This window comes from Seriola lalandi, unplaced genomic scaffold (assembly GCF_002814215.2).
Source record: "Seriola lalandi dorsalis isolate HSWRI2012SDOR001 ecotype SW California unplaced genomic scaffold, Sedor1 jcf7180002054487, whole genome shotgun sequence".
NCBI classification, from domain to species: domain Eukaryota; kingdom Metazoa; phylum Chordata; class Actinopteri; order Carangiformes; family Carangidae; genus Seriola; species Seriola lalandi.
In genome coordinates this window covers 196,912-215,905 of record NW_019525040.1, presented here as the reverse complement: position 1 = coordinate 215,905, position 18,994 = coordinate 196,912, and the positions used below count along the sequence as shown (strand labels likewise).

At 40.7% G+C, this 18,994-nt stretch overlaps 1 protein-coding gene across 2 annotated transcripts in view; it reads left to right on the top strand.

Moving 5' to 3' along the window:
* Positions 1-347: 347 nt before the first annotated feature.
* The window catches only part of septin9b (septin 9b), a 72,273-nt gene continuing 53,626 nt past the window's right edge, over positions 348-18,994 (top strand). Inside the window, exon 1 of one of the 2 annotated variants that reach the window (XM_023412796.2) lies at positions 348-460. In XM_023412796.2, the coding sequence (XP_023268564.1) occupies positions 439-460 (22 nt within the window). In that variant the 5' untranslated portion in view covers positions 348-438. Of the gene's footprint in view, positions 461-15,264; positions 15,378-18,994 lie in introns of those variants that run through there. The other variant, XM_023412797.2, reaches the window with a different exon arrangement.

The following is an 18,994-nucleotide window of genomic DNA, read 5'->3' as shown; positions in this document are numbered from 1 at the left end:
TCACTGCTGTGAATGGGTGATAATGATTTTACTACGACTAAGCAGCCTAACCCTGGATAGATAGATAGTCTCCAGTTCGGATCCGTGCGTAAAGGCGCGTCAGAGGCTCCCACTCCCCTCCTCCTCCTCCTCGCGCGCTCACATTTCTTTTATCATGGTCGTGCGGTCTCGAGATTCTCAGCATCCCACTAAAGTGCACATCGTCGAGCTAAGCGGATCACACGTCATATATCTGCGCTGCCTGCGGTCACAGTGTGCCATCACGCACCTAAAGCGAGCTGCGCGAGAGCAAGTGCAGGAAAACTGAGAGGCACAAAGTCGACTCCAGTTCTTGGACGACGGGACCGCATCAGCTGGACAGTCCCAGGCTTGATCTGAGGAGCCAAGCGCTGCCCTTACCGACGACTGAGTGAGGAGGACCAGCACCAAACCCAGAGCATGAAGAAAACTCCAAATTCAGGTACAGATGTTTGTGGAAAAAATTATGCTAGAGTGCACTTGTGGTGCGTGTGGTGATAAAATACTGCATCCTTTTATCTTAGATATCACATGATCTGCAGAAACATATTTATAAGTATTAATTATGCATGTAAAATGTGACCTACTTTTGGCTCAGGCTTAAGTATCTTTAAAATACTCTGTTTGCTTGCCCAAAGTAATACAGGGTGTATATGAATATATATTATTTATGAAATCACTATGTAATATAGATGAATTTCTGTATATCAAGTTTTGCTGCTAGAAGACGGAAAACTTTCTGTTGAAAGAACAGCACTGCTGAATTTTCTCTTTCAACTTTATTTTCTGTTTATCTGGAGTTTTCAACCTGTCAAACTCTTTCAATTAGTCTTTGCCCCCTCTGCTGTTTTCAGCCAGTTTGTTTTGTGGCTGAGTGTACAGCACCCAAGGGAGCACCTTGGGGTCCCCTGGCTATTAAAGTCTGATGTGCATCATCATGTCCTTCTCAGCGTGACCTTCTGTGTGGATGCACTGGCCCCTTGAGGCTGTGTTCTCATAGTACTGCATGTGTGTGTGTTTGGCTTTAACAAACATTTTAGATGTTTGCTTGCTCATGATATCAGTGATGATGATACAATGATTTGTAGGTGCATGACACATAGTGCATGTTATACAACACATCTTTGGCTCTGCTCAGGCCCCATCTGTGTGTTCTCCCTCTCTCAACATTCAGGATTACAGGAGGGGCTCTGGGGAGAAAAATGAAGCACTCTAGACAGAACAGACACAGAAATGTGGCATAAGTTGATGCTGCACAGGCTTTCATTGAAAACAGGGAAAAAGTTGTCATGTTCATTCATGCCATTAAAGACACAGCTAATATCCACATCTGTTTTAAAGTTATTTGGGACAGGTCCAAGGCAAATCTCTTTGAATCTTTGAATGGTGACAAATAAAGTGGCATGAAATTTGAACATTTTCTTTTTAAAGCTACATTAATATAATGTTTTTTACATTGCATATTTTTGGCAATGCATGGCCTACCCCCTTGCTTTCCAGGCATATGTAAATAAAGTTTCACTGCTGCCATCATTTCTGTGACTTGAGTCTTGACTCAGTTCTCTATTTTGAATCATTGGTCTGTTTGTGCTGCTACATTACACATGGTCCATAATTGATTTTATGTGATCTTCCTGGATATAAACAGAAAAATCCAGATTATCAAAGTATTAATCATGTGCATAGTAACCATCACAAACACAGCAGCTGTCTTCTTGAGCCTTAAGGAATCAATGCTTGACCTTTTATGGAAGAGAAATGTGGGAAAGGCCACACTAAGAGGTGAGGCACTGGCCTGTTCAAGTAGTCTTATCACTGTCAGTTACTATCTCTGGAGATCCTCACTGCTGCACCTTTACTCACACTTCACTGCCATACAAACACCCTCAAACAGTCAGTGTTGTCTTCAGCCACGGGTGAATTTATAGCTCAGTTTGTGGTCAGACTGCTGTGGAGGCTAGTGGAGGGTCCGTCACTTCAGTTGTATGATAATAACAGTTTTCAGGTGCTGTTTCATTGTTTATTTTCTGTACCGAGAAAACAAAGTCCAAATTTTAACACATTGTCCAAGAGGCTCGAAGGACCAAATTGTCTCCCACGGTTGACTGAATAATGCTTAGTATTTTAACTCTAAGGTCTTTAGGCACTTTGATCATTAGGCACCCTGGTAGTCAGATCTCTCTCTACTCAGCCACACTCCATCCTCGCTATTTCAAAGCTGACAGACGCACCAGCAGTTTTTTTTTATTAATTCAGCATCTTGACCTTAAGGTGTCAAATTATCCATCAGGCTGGAGCATTTCATGGCTGAACTGAGAGAGAACCCAATTAGCAGTAACAAAAGTTTTTTTTTCCTAATGGAAATCCTTGTTCTGTCACTCTTCTTCTACATTTTCAAAAGTTCCAGTTTGTGTGGGCTGTCTCAGGGTGTGCAGATGTTTGAAGTTGTGCAGATGTGGATTGAGAGCAGCACAGACCAAGATGAAGGAGCCTTGGTGTGAAAATCCCTTTCATATCAAATCCCTCTCATTTTATGTTGTTGTCAAGTTTCATGTCCTACTGTAGCTTCTACTTTTCTTCAATACCATAAAAGCAGTACAATACCTCAATAAAAAATGGCCAAAATCTACCTGCAAAGCCAACTTCAAAGCTCTTTTTTGGAAATAGCCCTCAATTTTTTTGGATCCTCTTTATCACATTAGATCAGTGCTTTATCAAGTCACTCGTACTTAATTTCACTCTCCAAGTGGGAACATTGTGTTGTCCCTTCTTAGATCACCAACAAAAATATGTTGGCTCCTACTTAGGAAAGTCTAGTGAGACTCGGAGCTGGTTGAGCTTAATGAACTGGATGTGCCCATGTTGTTCTGTAGTAAGTTGTCCCTGACTGAACAGGGAGACCCAGCGGAGTAAATGCACTGTTTTTTTTTCCTCCCCCCTTTTTTCTTTCTATCGTCCTACGCATGAGAGATCCCAGTCAGCTGTGCTATATATTCTCTTTGGTTGGGTCATTTTTGAAAACAGGCTCGTCCTCAGCTTGAATAGACTCCTTTGTGGTGAACGTTTGCTGGGGGCTGGTTATGTGCATTTGTTGGACCTTTCATCTCTGGTGGAAGATTCGATAGAAACTCAGGGAGGCATTCTTGACATTGACTTGTGGGTGGAACACAGGACACTGACTGATGTGGTGCCAGTGAAGATGACTTTGGCTCCAGACATATTTTCCTATGACGCAAAATTTTTTTTTTTTTCATCAACAAACTTCTTCACTCAAGTATTTTTAGGTTGTCATGTTACAACTGTAGACTGCGTGGAACATGCTCTGACCAACATGATGCTGGATATCTTAGGGAGATATTCTCATATCTGCCAGTCTTACAAGGAAAGGGCTAATTATTACAATGACTGAACATCTCAAAACTCTTAAGCAGCCTAGAGGGGCTTATGGCCAGGATTTAGTAAACTGGATTAGATATAGTGGGTAGCATGTAAAGACTTTGGCCCACACACTACAACACTGACTTAGCGCATTAAACTGGTACTGTACTTTTAATGAGTATAGACCACTTTAATAATGCAGGTCCTATCTGCATACAAACACACATTTCAATAGTTTCATTTCATATCGTTATCCAAATTAAGGATTCTATGCAAATTTGTAATTAAAACTTAGAGATGCTATGATCAGTATAATTAACAATGTATGAAGTGACAATATGAAAGCAATGTGACATTGTGAAATGTGTCTTGAGCCTATAAAACATTATCACCTGAATCTTCAGCTCCCCTTGTTTTTACAGATCTCTATAGTGAGATTCAGCTCATTGTTTAGCTGTCTGTCTTGTATCTTTACTGTTTTGGTTCACTGTCACTGCTCTGAGATGTTTTCCACCACAGCAACCAGCTGTTTTCAGCCAAAAAGCTAAAAGCTCACTGTAAAGTGGCCACTCAGCACCAAACGACAGACACAGTTTTTGACTAGCTAATGGAGCATCTCTCAGGAGGTGGTAGAGCCCACAAACAGAGCTAAAAGAGAGTGAATGTTGAACTAACTCATGTAAGGCTGTGATGGTTATTCTCAATAGCAATGTACAGTATGTATTCATTATTTTTTTTAAATGTGTTTGTTTAATAGTATAATCTAAAGAAAAGAGTGAAAAATATCTGCTACATGTTACAAGATTTATATTGAAATAAAACAGAGAAAGGCAGCAAATACCCACATTAGAAAAGCTGTGACCAGCAAATGGTAAATGACTTAAACCATTCATTTATCATTAAGATTGTTGTCAATTGATTTCTATCAATTTGCTGATTGTGTAAAGGATTAATTACATCAGCATGTAACTCATACAGGTCATAGGAGTAGAGATAGTAATCTATGGCCACTGCTGAACTCCCATCACTCTAAAACTGAGGTCAAACTGGTCGCAGATCAGCATGGTCATTTGGTCCCCTTATGCGCTATGACTCTGGGGTACTGGCTACAGTACCGTTGGGTCTAACTGGTTTCTTATGAATATCATCACACTTTAAACTGCAGGATCCATCATGTCATCCATCCTCCCACTAAACCACAGCAGTAGGTCCCATAAAGAACCAGCAGATGAGTGGAGTCAATACAGCTCTTTATTTCACTTCAACAATGGCTCTTCAGTGACAGCTGAGCTGGATTCCCTTCAGTCTGAGTCATATATTGGCCTGGACTGCCACCGCATTCACTACTAGTCCCTGTGATAATAAAGCTGTCTTTGGAGAGTTTGCTATTCATTGGTGAGTGTCAATTTAATTCACTACGTAAGAGTCAAATTGCCAAGCTCTGCTCTTTATATAATCCTTATCCCTATAAAACCTCTGCTTGACTATCCTGTATTAGACTACCTTTATCAGTCTTCTGTCGTAAGTGCCAAGTACAAAAGCTCACTGTCTTAGTCCCCAAGGGCTGCCTTAGATATTGGTTATTCAACAAAAGTTTCCCTCATTGAGAGGTCTGAACTTTTTTCCCCTTAGATAAACTTTCCCTCAGCTATTAGCCTAATCCTTTCACTCCCACCTCAGGAAGTGACACATGGTTTTTGCTGTGTCTCACATGGATTTATCTCTCAGTTTATCTCTCTCCATATCTGTAATTCCTATCCGATTAAACTTGGCTTTGGGCTTTGAAATGGTGAACCATGCTTCAACAATACATGCGTACATTAAGGAGACCTCTCTCCTTGGTGAATAGCGTCATGTGCCCTCGCATTTGTGTGCACTTGCACACACAAATGCAAGTATGACATCATTTGCCAATGTGTCAGAGTTTGCCTATAAATAGAGATGGTCGATGATGACGTTATAGCTTAACAAAGCCCCCCTGTGAATAACATAAGGATGAAAACGGGCCATGTCACTGCTGCTTATCATGATGAGCAGCCAGCCAGTCGTGAATAATTTTCCCGCACGCTCATTAAAGAAACACCTGATGTTACAAGCAGATGCCTTTAGTAAAATGTGGGCTGATCATAATGAGGGCATCATGTCATGTTGCATTTTATAGTGCTGATTATGTTTTATGCTTTCTTGTGTGAGACAGGTTTGCCGACTTGCATATGTGTGTATAAAAATTAAAAGGGTTTTGAAAAAAAAACAAATGTAGGTAACCTTTTCCTTATGTTATTTAAGAAACACTGATGACTAGCAAAATGTTGGCACCTTTTCTGTTCCAAACATAACATTGAAACCACTTTACAGAGATTTAACTGTCAAAGTGCCATTCACTCGCTGAGCTGCAGAACAGCAATAATGACCAAACACAGGTGCCCACCAGTAAATAAATCGTCTAAGTTAGCCGCTGATATTAACAGATCACAGATATATTTGTATTGGAGTATATGTTAGGTCATAATTAACAAGAAATTATAGTACATTAATGTCAAAAACATGTTTGGAAACAGTATCCCCATTTCATCAAGCACCATTTCATTTATTTTTCAGATGTAAAATGGCCTGCTCATATCTGGGTCACAGTCTTTTAATGACCACATTTGAGTCATCTCAACAAGCGCCGGACATCAATGTATAGTCAGAAAGACGTTGGACGTTAATGACTCTGACGTAGAGAAGTTTTGGTTTGAAATCAAAATTGGGTTGGCGTCAAAGCCCAAGCGATACGTTTTGCTCACGGCTACAATGTAGGTATTTTATGTCAAAATGACATTTCAGAGGCTTTTAGACGTTGTCCTGAAATTGAATTTTGGTGACTCGACCATTCAACCAAATATCAGTGTCTAATGACATTGGTGGCCAGCTGTGTGCCTGTAGGGATCCTTATCAAAAAATTGATTTTAAAACTTCGGATTAATGACACTGGTATTGCCCTCAAAAATCCAGTATCAGCCGGGCTCCACCAGGAATGCTTTTTTTAATCCCAGTAATCAAATTGGGAAATCAGAAAACTCAGATCCTAATTAATTATACATGTCTATTGCATAATGGCTCAGTGGAACACTGCATAGATACTAGACACTAGATACGCTGAATTTCACACTAAGTCGTTTTGCATTTATTTAGGACTGGCTCCTTCACCAAACTCCACATGAACAGAGATCACTGTGGAGCTCGTGTGTCAGGAACTCACTTGTGTGTATGTGTGTGTGTGTCTGCGTGCACATGCCTCTGTACATGTATGCGCTTGTGTGTAGAGTAAATGTAGACTGTCTGGGTCCGAGTTGTGGATTTAGACATCAGGAGCTTGGCATGCTGATTACAGAGTTCTGAAGCCACAGGGAACCACAGGAACTCTGTCTCTCTCTCTCTCTCTCTCTCTCTCTCTCTCTCTCTCTCTCTCTCTCTCTCCCCCACCCCCATCTCTCTCCCCTCTTTCTCTTTCCAGCAGCTTCCCTCCATCAGTCCGGGCTAATTTGCAGGGATGGACCGAGGCTGATGTGCCTGCGTTCTGGGCCTTATGATAATCATCCAAATCACATAGCTTTGCTCCTCTCATCCATAGCCTGTCTAAGCTTAACTTTACTCAATTAGCTAATGCACAGTTAAACAGTGAGGATTATAACAGTTCAAAGCAAAATGAGGTATATTACACACTGTAGCAGATACTAAGCACTGCTGACAGACTGTTTTTGTTCCAGCTTAAAAAATTTCATATGGATTTGTGCAGCCAACATTTCAGGCTGTTTTTATTCTTGCTTCAGTGCCACTCAAAACCCCAAAATGACTTCTTACAAAAATCCTGCAGGATGGATGAAAGATGCCAGGACTTCTACAGTAGGCTTTTACTCTATCTGCAATATCCACACAGTGTCCACATATTTATCAATTGCTACAACAGACCCCCTTCTTTCCTGCAAGGGATCTGGAACTTTGAGGATATCCTATTTAATGTAGTCTGCTGCCAGCTCCCTCTCACATCTAATGATTACCTTATGGTGAGGAGGAAATAGCCAGCAGTTTTACCACAGCCATGCTAGGACAGACAGACACACAGACTGCACTACTAGCACTTTTACAGCCTCCGACAGTCCAGATGACCTGAAAGTGGGATTTAAATTGTCAGAGAGCTGGAAGAGAGGAGCCTATGTGAGTTATAGCTTAAAGGGATGGGGTTTTCTGTGAACTGGATTTGACTGGACAAAGTGTGTGAGTGCGCCTCTGTGCGTATGTGTACTGTGTGTGTGTGTCATGAGTAACAGGGTCATGTATTGGTTATCATCATCATTTTCTTTGGTTCCCGCAGATGATTGGTTGATCTCAGCGCTGACTAAAACTTGTGCCAGTTGCTGACTCAACATCAGTAATGACTTTGGCGATGAGTTTTGTCTAGCTTTGTTTTGACTACCATTTTTATGAGCTGTGAAACATCTTCAGTGGTTGAGAATTTGTGATCGGCCATACTATTGTTGTATGGTCGATGTAATTGTTGAGGTCAGTGTTTTGTGCAGATTTTTTTATTTTTCAGCAGATTATTTAAAACACTAGAGGCCATTTGGGTTCTGCCTCATTTCAGATTTAGTTGTATTTTGAGCCACGCCAACAGCATGGCTCTAGGGATGGTAATGTTGGTCTGTCCAGTCCACCACTTTCTTCCAGACGGAAATATCTCAACAACTACTGAATGGATTGCCATGTAATTTTGCACAGTCATGCATGGCCCTCAGAGGATGAACTGACTCTAGTGATCCCCTGACTTTTCTCTAGTGCCACAAGCAGGTCAAATTTTTTGATTTGTCAATATTGCAAGTTTATAATACTTGCAGAAACTATATAAGACTATATTTACCTTGTGTTTAAACAAAGATAAAGAACATAGTAAATATTTTACCCGCTGAACATCAGCATGTTAGCATTGTCATTGTGAGTACACTGCAATGCTGGTTATAGCATTTAACTCAAAGCACTGTCTAACGGAGACGATAGCATTGTGGTGGAGTCTACACAGAAAGTGTTTCAGTTGTCTGTCTCACGCATATCCAACAATACAGATAGGTCCTTATTTTAGCAATCCAGCTGTTTACACAGGTCTTGAGAATGGCTCAAGTTTATTCCCACTAACCCCAACCCAAAAAAGGTTACCTAAAGCGTGTTTTTGTACTTGTATTCGGCTCTGAGCACTTCTAAAATGCGGGAGAGCTACAGTTCACTATTGTGCCTGAACGCATCCTGTGTAGCCACAGATGCTACTGCTGCTCTCTGCTTATGTGTAGCTCATGCTACGCCTCCTGTGTAAACATGGTGTTTTGTCTTTTTTCCCATTCCTTTTGTCTTTCTTATACTGCTCATTTATCCATAACACGTCTGAAGTTTACTTATTGTTTTTAACGGGGGATCCTAACAATAAATGTAACCATAAATATGATTGAAAATGGCTGTAGCTTTTTGAGTTGTCGAGTTACTTTTCATAATGTTGCCAACATTTTGTAAAACTTTCCATTACATATGGAAACTCATAAAGGTCAAATTAGTACATGGGAATCTCAAAGGGGTTTTCCTGACAAAGATTTAGAAATTGCATATAAATGATATGTTTACAATTCTCAGACAATCACTCATACATTTTATTGAGTGCAGGCTCACTTTGCTCACTTAACCCAGCAGGTCAGCAGCTATGAATCTGCACCCCAGCACGGAAATACCACACCAGTGAATGGGATGCAGACTGAGTGATACAACTTGCATTTATACCCAAACTGCATTGTTTAGAAGGATCTGATGCAGCATAAAATGAAAAACACATCATGAGTTATATTAGCTCTGCCGTCCATTTCTCTCCCCTATTCTCAGCCAGATTCAGTGGGGATCATTTGTGAGGCCATGTGGCTGCCATCAAGCCAGGCTGGGAAGTCTGATTGGAAAATTGAGATACAATCAGACCTTCTTATTCCCAGATTGCTGTAATGATGCATACTTACTGTCTAACAGTGTCTGACTAACTCCTGGGCTTATTCTGGATGGTACATCATGTTTAAGATGATGACTTGTCAGAAATGAATTCCAGATAAAAAATTTAACCTCACAGCTGTTATTGGAGAATCATCATATGAGTGGTCGGTTGTAAGGACCACAGTGATTTAGAGGATGGGTTGCCCACATTGTGGTATTTCCCTAACTCAGTAGAGTAGCACTTAGAAGAAGCAAAATCTCTCTGGATGAAGCAATGTGAGCTCTGTGTTTACGAAAGTGGATTTCCTCATGGTTTGCATCTGAGTATGGGATCCTGTTCTAAATTTGGATTGTGTAGATGACTGATGTGAAGAGTTGTGTCGTCCCTGTACTTGCCCCAGGTTGGATGTGTAGATTGCAGCAGCAGCAGCAGCAGGGGACACAAACAAGGAGGACAGGGTCTCTTTCTCTCTCTCTCTCTCTCTCACATGTGTGGATATGATGGAGACGAGGCAGGGGGAAGATGAGTGCTGCGTAGCGCTCTGGTGAGGTCATCAGACTGTGGCCAGCACCATCACATCACACTGTTGTCTATTTTTCACTCTCCACCATCTCGTATGTGCAGATGGGATTCCTGAACCTCTGCTGTTGTACTTGGAGTTAAGCATGCTTGTGTGTGTTTACATATGGATATTTGTTATAGTGTGAAGTGATGTTGCGGTAGCCGTAGTGTGAATTACAATGTTGTGTCCATCTGTGTTTTGGTAGCTGCGTGTCTGTAGACTTGAAGCCACCTTCATATTTGTGTGTGAAAGAGTTATAGCATAGCAACAGAGTTTTTGTGTCTTGACTTCACAGCTCTACACTAGACTACACAGTAGCTAATATGCAACTCTGCAAAAATGTAACTAGACTTGTGCTTACGGCAGCAACACGTGAGGACAACTAGAACTGTGACTGGTCAGCTTGGGCTGCTTTTGTTTTCATGTTAGGGTTTTCCAGTGCCCATGGAGATTGTTAAAAGGGAAGGAAACATGAAGCAAGCTAGAGAAATACTCAGTTATATTCTCTTTTTCAGTAACACAAACATAGCTGCCACTGTCACACTCTGTCACAGTGAGTTAAAGAATTAAAACTCAACTATTCTGCTTGCTAATAATCACACAGTACGTTCCTCCTGTTAAATAGCGATATGGGGAAAACCATAGCTGCAATATCCAGTTTTTATTGATAAAGGCAAAATGTGTCATAACACACCACAAATGAAGCATTGTGTTCTTACAGAGATGCCCCAGCCTACAAGCCATATTCTCCAGACGTGAGCAAACATGCATATTTGGTATAACACCCCACCCCGAAAAAATCACATTCTCATCATTGTTTTTATAATTTTTTCAGTGGAAATGAAATGCAACTCCAACTGACATCGTTACTCATATCACAATCACAATATCTGCCAAAATAATCACAATATGATTTTTTTGTGCATATCATTCAGCCCTACTTGACAATCTACAACACATTTGTCTAGTTTTACTGTGGTGGTATCAACAGGTGAAATTTGACACAGAACTATAAATCAGTATGCTCAAGGCAATTATGGCATTACTGCTGCACACCATGGCACACATGTATAATTCCATCTTCAGTGTGTGTGTGTTTGTGTGTGTGTGTGTGTGTGTGTGTGTGTGTATGTATGTGGGGTTAGATCTGTCTCCCATGTGTTTTTCAACCCTGAAGACACAAGCACCTTACCCCCTCTCTTCTTCCCCTCCATTTACCTCTTTCACTACTTCCCCTGCTCGCTCCTCCTCTTCTCCTTTTATCTTTTATCTTCTTCCCACTGTTCTATTTCCTTCACTGTGCATCGCTACCCTGCAGGCATCCCTTTAGTGTTGGCTGGCATGCTGGTGAGTTTTGTAACTAAATTTAGCATGTTTGAGTCACGCGTTAGGCCATAGGTCGTGCTCTGAAAGTGACGGCTTACATTAATGTGCACCCCAAGGCTCACCATCCACTCTTAGTCAACGTGTGATACACTGTTTTGTGTGTGTGTGTGTGTGTGTGTGTGTGTGTGTGTGTGTGTGTGTGTGTGTGTGTGTGTGCGTGCACGCGTGCGTACGTGCGTGCATGTTTGAGTTTGTCTTGCATGAGTGAACAAGCGCACGTGTCCGTCTCCGCCTCATGACCATCTGCCTCGCCAAGTGCAAATATAGGCTGCATGTTAGTTCTATGTGTACGTAAGTCAAAGAAAGAGAAAAGCTGAGTGTGTGTGCGTTTTATATGTTTACACGGTGTACAGTCATGCAAGAGGAATCTGCCCAGATAACCCATTGAGTTTGTGTGCATATGTGTGTCTCTGGTTTAAAGAGGACGTTTGAGTGTTCCTATTCATTTGTAGAGTTTGAGCGTGTGTGTGTATGTGTGGTGGGAGGGTCTGGCTATATCTCGCCAGCAGGTTTGGATGATGGAGAGGGGAGGTGGTGAAAGGTATGAGTGAATGAGGCCCTCTCAGTCTGTTCTCTCTGCATCAGGTCGTCTGTATTATGTCCTTTACAAGCTCAAACAGCCTAATTTACTGTAAAGTGCTGTGAAGTGTCTTCTTGCAGCAGGAAACACTAGAAGTTTTGGACGTATAAAATATAAGCTTTGTCAAAAGCAGTTTCAACCCATGTGCAAATTTGAACAACATTTGAATTGTATATTAATATTAGTATATATTATTAAAATATTTTAAAAAATGAGAACAACAGGCCTTAGAAATTGTTGGCAATTGCCTTATTTAAATAAAAAAAAAAGAGGATGTGCAGCAGCGCTGAAGCTAAATTGTTCGCATTCCTAAGTGGTGTGAGGTTTACTCATTGGATTAATACTATATGTTGTGTAAAACCAAAATAGTTCCCAAAATAAACGTACCTGTATGAGTTGTATTGAGGTCGGGGCACTTTAGATAACGCTCCGAAGCACCGGAGCAAATAATATACCAGGGGCACATGGAGGATTTTTACCTCCTCAAAGGTTATGTGAGATTACTAGGAAAATGAATAATAATTAAATGAATGAAATAATAAAATGTCAGAAACACATTCATTCTTCAGAGTTAATGATGCCCTGCTTTCATTTTCATATTGCAGGTAAAAATAATCCTGCTGCAATCTTGCTTGTTATATTCATTTTGTTGTTCATTGAGTAATTTACTGGAGTAATTTATTCCATCCGAGTCATCAACACCATCCAAATTTATTGTGTATGTGTACAAATCTGGGATGGCTCTGTGGACAGATACAGGTATGCATATGTTGTGTGCGTGTGCGTGTGCGTGCGTGTGTGTGTGTGTGTGTGTGTGTGTGTGTGTGTGTGTGTGTGTGTGTGTGTGTATTATGCATAAATAAATTATGCATCAGTGCTCCACATGCGCACAAACATGTTGGCACGTCCTCATGTATGTATATGTAAATGAATATGTTTATCTCGCAACATGTGTTTGTGTGTTATCCATATGAGAGTGAGTCAACAAATGCATAAGCACATGTTGCGTGTTTCATGTGTTTTTTTTTTTTGTTTTTTTTACCCTGACCCTGTGATTAACTGTAGCTTTTCAAGTCTGGAAAATGATCACGAGACAGAAAGAGCCAGCGGCCAAAAGAGACATGTCTCTATTTTTAAAACCACACTTTTGTCACACCACAAATTTCCATATGGATTAAATGCCAAAAAGCTCCTTTAGGATTTCTCTGCTTTTATCCTGATGTGTAGTTTAGTTCGTTACCTTGAGCAGAATTTTGATGTGGGTCACTGTCTGCACTTCAGCTGTGTTATCACTCAAATATAAAGTTTCAGAAACAGTGTATATACAACACTATGTTATTTGTCTTAGCCCTTACTAACAAATTATAACTAGTCTGAAGTTCTCAAGTACTCAAACCTGTGAGTTTATAAATGTATATGAATATACTGTATACAAATATAAGCAGCCACCCATATGGCATTTTAACAATTTAACTTAGCACCGTTCCATATTTATATGCCATAATATCAATACAATTACATCTTGACTTGCACATTAAAAAAACAATTCTGTCCAAAGGCTCCAACTAAAAAATGAAAGAAATAGATAAATCACATAGAATAGGCTCTTGTAATTCACATTTTTTACACTGATCATAGTCAAAGTGCCTTATGGGGCTAAATCTACTTAAATTATTCTCACAGTAGTTACACTTGAAAATCCCTAATCTGCTTCCTCTGCTCTGCTTCTCCTCACTTCTTTATTGCAGATGTCAGAAAAGGCCCCGGGACTGCTGGGGTGTGTGTGTGTGTGTGTGTGTGAGAGTTACTAACCCTATGCCCCATCTACCATTTGTGTTCATATTATAGGTATGTTGTGGAATAATTTGAATATTCTTCCTGTTACAATTTCTGAATTCTTAAACACACATACACACACACACATACACACACACACATACACACACACACACACACACACACACACACACACACACTCAGAATCAGAAAAAAACTTGGCTGCTCAGACGTTCCCCTGTATCAGGGCAGGTCTGATAGAGAAAGGCATTTGTCATCACTGCATGTTTGGAGAAACAGCAGGTCATATCACTGCTTTATCCAAGCACAGCCTCACCCATGAAAGATGTTCCTGTTGACTCCTGTGTGTGTTTCTGTCCTCTGTGTAAAGCGTACATGATTGAGTGGGTAGAAGAAGTACATGCATGTGGGTGTATGACAGTTTGTTTCGGGCCTTATTTATGCTTTTTGATAAAGTAAGTGTTGTTGCTATGTGTAAATCTGGAAGACATGGGTTGAGGAGGTATGTTCCCCGTAAGAAAGAGGAAGCGGAAGTGAGCTGTTGAGATGTGCCTTTTTCTTCTCTCCCTGACACAAAAACAAAAAAGTGTGTGCGTGTGTTGTAATATCTTTGGATTTTCTCACTGCGATGACGGCTCACTAAGTGGCCCTTGACCTTGTTGAGCTGCAAGTTGAGGGTCAAAGGCCAGAGTCTAAGCAATGGCGTGTGTGTGTGTCTGCTTGTGTATTTGTGTGTGTCTGTGTGTGTGCTGTGTCACTCTGATTTTCTGATTTTTGCTTTTAAATCTGGTTTTGTGTCTCAAAATAACAATGCTTTCAGACCCTGAGAAATATCAGTAAATTTCTCATATAGCTGAGCTGAGAGACACTCACCTGATGTGCAGGAGGTCAACAAGCATGTTGGCTGAGATCCTGTAAAAAAGATAATTAGCTGCTGTAAACAAGCCTTGTTGAGAAGCACTTCATGCATGAGGACCCTGGACTCAAGTTTCTTTAGACGATGATTGTTAAAGACACTCTTCTAGTCCACTTACAGCCAGTCATCATTTGTTTGGATCACAGCTTTATGTGGGTTTCTACATCCTGAAAGTGCAAGTAATGTGTCTATGATGACATGGTAGGCGTGTGTGTTGTTGGTGTGGTGCATGATGTCCTGGTGGAGATTTACTTTTGTAATAAGTGGGCTGAATTTATTCTATCATTTGACCTTTTGATCAAGAGCATCAAGTATCAGTATCAAGAGAATAATAGAAAATACTGGAGAAAGGGAGAAGAGGAAAATTAAAATTTGTCAGTTTGTATGTCTCTGGGATAAAAGCTTGCATCACATGTATGTGGGAGAGAGCAAAGAAAGCAAGAGAGAGAGACTCCATATGACTAGCACATGGCTGCGGACGTCTGCTCCGTTCACTTGTTATCCTGACAGACTGAAGACATTAAAACTTGGAGGAAGTAAGAGCAAGGGAGACAGGGAGGAAAAGGAGGGAGGAGAGAGGGAGGGTTGAAAGAGGGGGACAGGGTGACTAAGTCAGGAGAAAGGGGAAGTCTCCATGAAGAAAAAAGGGAGGGAAGGAAGGAGAGGAGAGGAGAGAAAAAGGAGAGGTTACATGTGGTTATTTGAGGTAGCTGTTGAGTTATGGAGCGAGACAGAATAGCCGGTAAGTTGTGGCTTTTTCCAACATATTTGATATTTCAACAGTTAGAAATTTCATCCCCGGGAGGGAGTTTCTTTTTTCTTTTCTTTGTTAGACTTGAGAGGAAGCGGCTTCTTAGCTGCAGTGGCAGCAGTCGGCTCGAAGCCACCCTGGCTGTGTTTGCTTTGCTTGGTCAGTTGCGGGAGCAGCTGTTTCAGAGACCTCTGTCTGTATGTATGTCTGCATGTCAGCTTTACCTCTGATTTACTTCTCATAGAAGTTGTCTGGGCTACACACTGGCAGACTTTTCTCCTCTCATTGTGATTGAATGAACAGCCACAGCTAAGCTCACTGTGAAGTGCAACACACTATCTCTGAATAGCTACCATATGCACAGCAACAGTGAGTAAACCTCATGTGATGGGCTGTCAAAGATGACTTCCAAGAATGAGAATGCATCATCTTCCAGTGCAAAGCAGCTGCTGTACTGTAATTGGCAGCCTTGGGTGGGATACTGACTTACAGCTGACCCACTTACTGTACACAGCTACGATCCATCAGGAGATGGACAGAGTTAAATCTTCATGCCACCATCACATGATGGGACTTTAAGCTGAGGAGTCTAGTTGTCAGATTAATTCTGACTGACACAGATGGTTTATTTTAAGTTACAGGGGAGTGAGAGCTGAGCTCATATGTCAGTTAATATGATTTGCTTTTTGACAGACAGCAGACTCTTTTGAGGAATGTTTAGCTTGCGTCACAGTCTGTGTACCATCCTACATCTGTGGCGTTGTAACTGTGTCCCGCTCAGAAGCAATTTTTTCATCAGCAATTCTTCTTTACTCCTTTAATCAGTTACTCTTTTTTGTGTTTTAATGAGTGCTTTGTTTAGTGTTAATGGAGACTCAATAGAACTTCTGTTCAGGCCCATATGTGTTCAGTCTGCACCGAGCGGATAAGGACTAATCTAGCATCTTACAGTGATTAAGGCTGGACATCAAGCTGTGCGACACTCTGCAAATTAGCCTTTAATATGAGCGTTAATACGGTGCTTGAGCTCAGTGAGCCGTGTGATGCATACAGACACACCGCACACCTATTTTTATTACCACTTGGTGGCAGTGTTGCAGTGTCATTTTTTTCCTTTGTAGTGCAGCCACCATTTCCTTAAGTTCTGTGAAATGTTCCATGTGGATGATTCATATTTTTGCAGATGGAGTTTTTTTTTTTTTTTTTTTTTTATGGGGAAAGTAGGAATTTAGCAAAGACTGACTCCAGTGGGGGTTAAGACAGTGTAGTAAAGAGTCAAGGAAGCTGAGCGTTGTTGTTTTGTTTTTTTTACCACCATGAAAATACAGCTGACAGACATCACCCCCAACCCCCAACCAGTCACTGCTCACAATTGAGGAAGTCCTGCATGGGCTGAGCTACTTCCTAGTTTCCAACCTGTGCTGTGTGGCTTTGTTTAGACCTGTTGTCATGACTGCAGAGACCACCTCTACCCCACCCACCCCTGATCCCTTCGGACTATGTTTTGATAGTGATAGGAGCTGGGGCTGTGGTGGCATTTTCAACCTCCTGATTGCGTGTCCATCTGCAACACCTCTGTACCGACTCTGAGTGCCTCCTGCGTTCCTCTTCCTCGCCTGCTCAAGATTAAAAATAATATGTTCAATATGACATGTCATCTGCCACGACTGTCCCGTATGGTCACCACATTGAGTTATTGTGATTGCTAATTGGTGACGGGCTGTCTTTAAAACACAACAAAGGGAAAGAAAAACAAAGCATTCAGTCTGGAAATGAAAGAAATAGTTGTGTCATGTTGCTTTAAGTTCTGCCAATTAAACAGGAAGAAAATTGGTGTCTTGTCTGTTGAGATAACACTAATTGCAGTATTTTTGTGGCCTGCTTAGCATTGAACTGACAACAATAAAAGCATTCAGAAGTTTGAGTTGGGGGGGTTACAAGCAGGACAGTTATAATCCGCTTTGATAGCTTTTGAAAGGACCCAGGGATTAAAACCTGCTTGCATTTGTTAACATAAAGGGGTCAAGACCAGGATCCATACTGAGTTTTTACCGATATTCTAATATAACTATTGTTATATATATATATTGTGTTTCATTATGCATCACTTCTTCTACGAAAGGCCAACATTTGACTTATTTTGGTTCCTCTTTCTGTCCAGTAAACATTTTTGCATTCAGGCTGCATTCATAAAGGGCAGCACCTAATGTTCAGTGTGACTTTTGAATTGGTCTTTAATTTAAAGGGTACTTTTAATGTGATGTGAGCTTTAACGGTACACTGCACTGCTTCCCATCCCCTCTCGCATATAAATCTACAGTTTTAGAAGTGCTGGTGTATCCACCCCAAAGCCCTGTAATACTCTCACCCTAAAACACACGTGCACAAAACCCCACCCACCCCTCCCAACACACATGAACCTGGAGTTAGAGGAAATCAAGGAAATCACTCAGCTCGCCGTGTTCCATAAAAGAAGTGTACAGGATATCCTCTATGAGTGAACGCCCCGCAGTTCTCCGCCCACTGCCCTCCCAGTATCTCACCTCATATTGTTTCTCAGATTATTATTTAGTAATGATAAAGTGAAGGAGCCATGAAAACAGCCAGCACAGTGAGTAGCGGAAACTGAACTGGGAAGCCACACCTTCAGTCATCCTGAGGGAGGATTTCTGACAGGTGACATTTTTCAACATGATGGCAACAGGTCAAGCCAAGGGTGATTGTTTACAAGCAGCTCAATTTATGATTAGCAAGGGGCAAAAGAGGGAATCGGTTTTGTTAAAAGAGTCAAACTGAGTGTGGGGAACTTGATGCAGGCACAAAATACTGTTTTCATGCCGAAAAAATAAGTTTCTGTCCATAATCATAGTTGGGGCGTCACGATATTCCGGTATTGACGATAACTCTGATATTTAAAATGTGAAATATTGATACTGTGTTAATAATAAATGTGATAATAATATGATGGCAGATGTTAGACCTTGTGGATCTTTTGCAACTGGTTGCATTTCCACTATCCATTAAATGTATTTGTTCTTTTCAAACAGTTATGGTAACAGGCTCTCTCTCCGCCTCCCTACTCATATTCGAATCTGATTCATTCGCCAATCAAAGAGACATAACACACAAAAAACAAAGTTAAACATGAATTTGACTGATAGCATCATTATTAGTATTAGTATTATAATTATTATTATTTCACATTTTTCTATAGATATTGCAATAATATCGTTATTGCGAATGATTTTGTCCACAATAATCGTAGAGTGAGTGAATCATAAATCATAGTATTATTAACTTATAAACTTCTGATAAAAGCAGTTGTGAACCACATTTCTGACATAGCAATAAAGATAACCAGCAGGCACTTAAATCATGAGATACTCATAAAACCTGCCAATCATTATCTAAATTTTACAAAAATGCTTTCATCTGCAAACTTTCAAGCTCACCTTTTTTAACAGGCATTTACTCTTAATACATATTTGTCACTTTGGCATGATGAGCAGCTCTTCACCCTGTGCGTTTCATGCAAAGAATTAGCATATTTGTATTTTGTTTTCATTTGCATTTTGCTCCATGAAAGATAGATTTCATGGCACAAATAT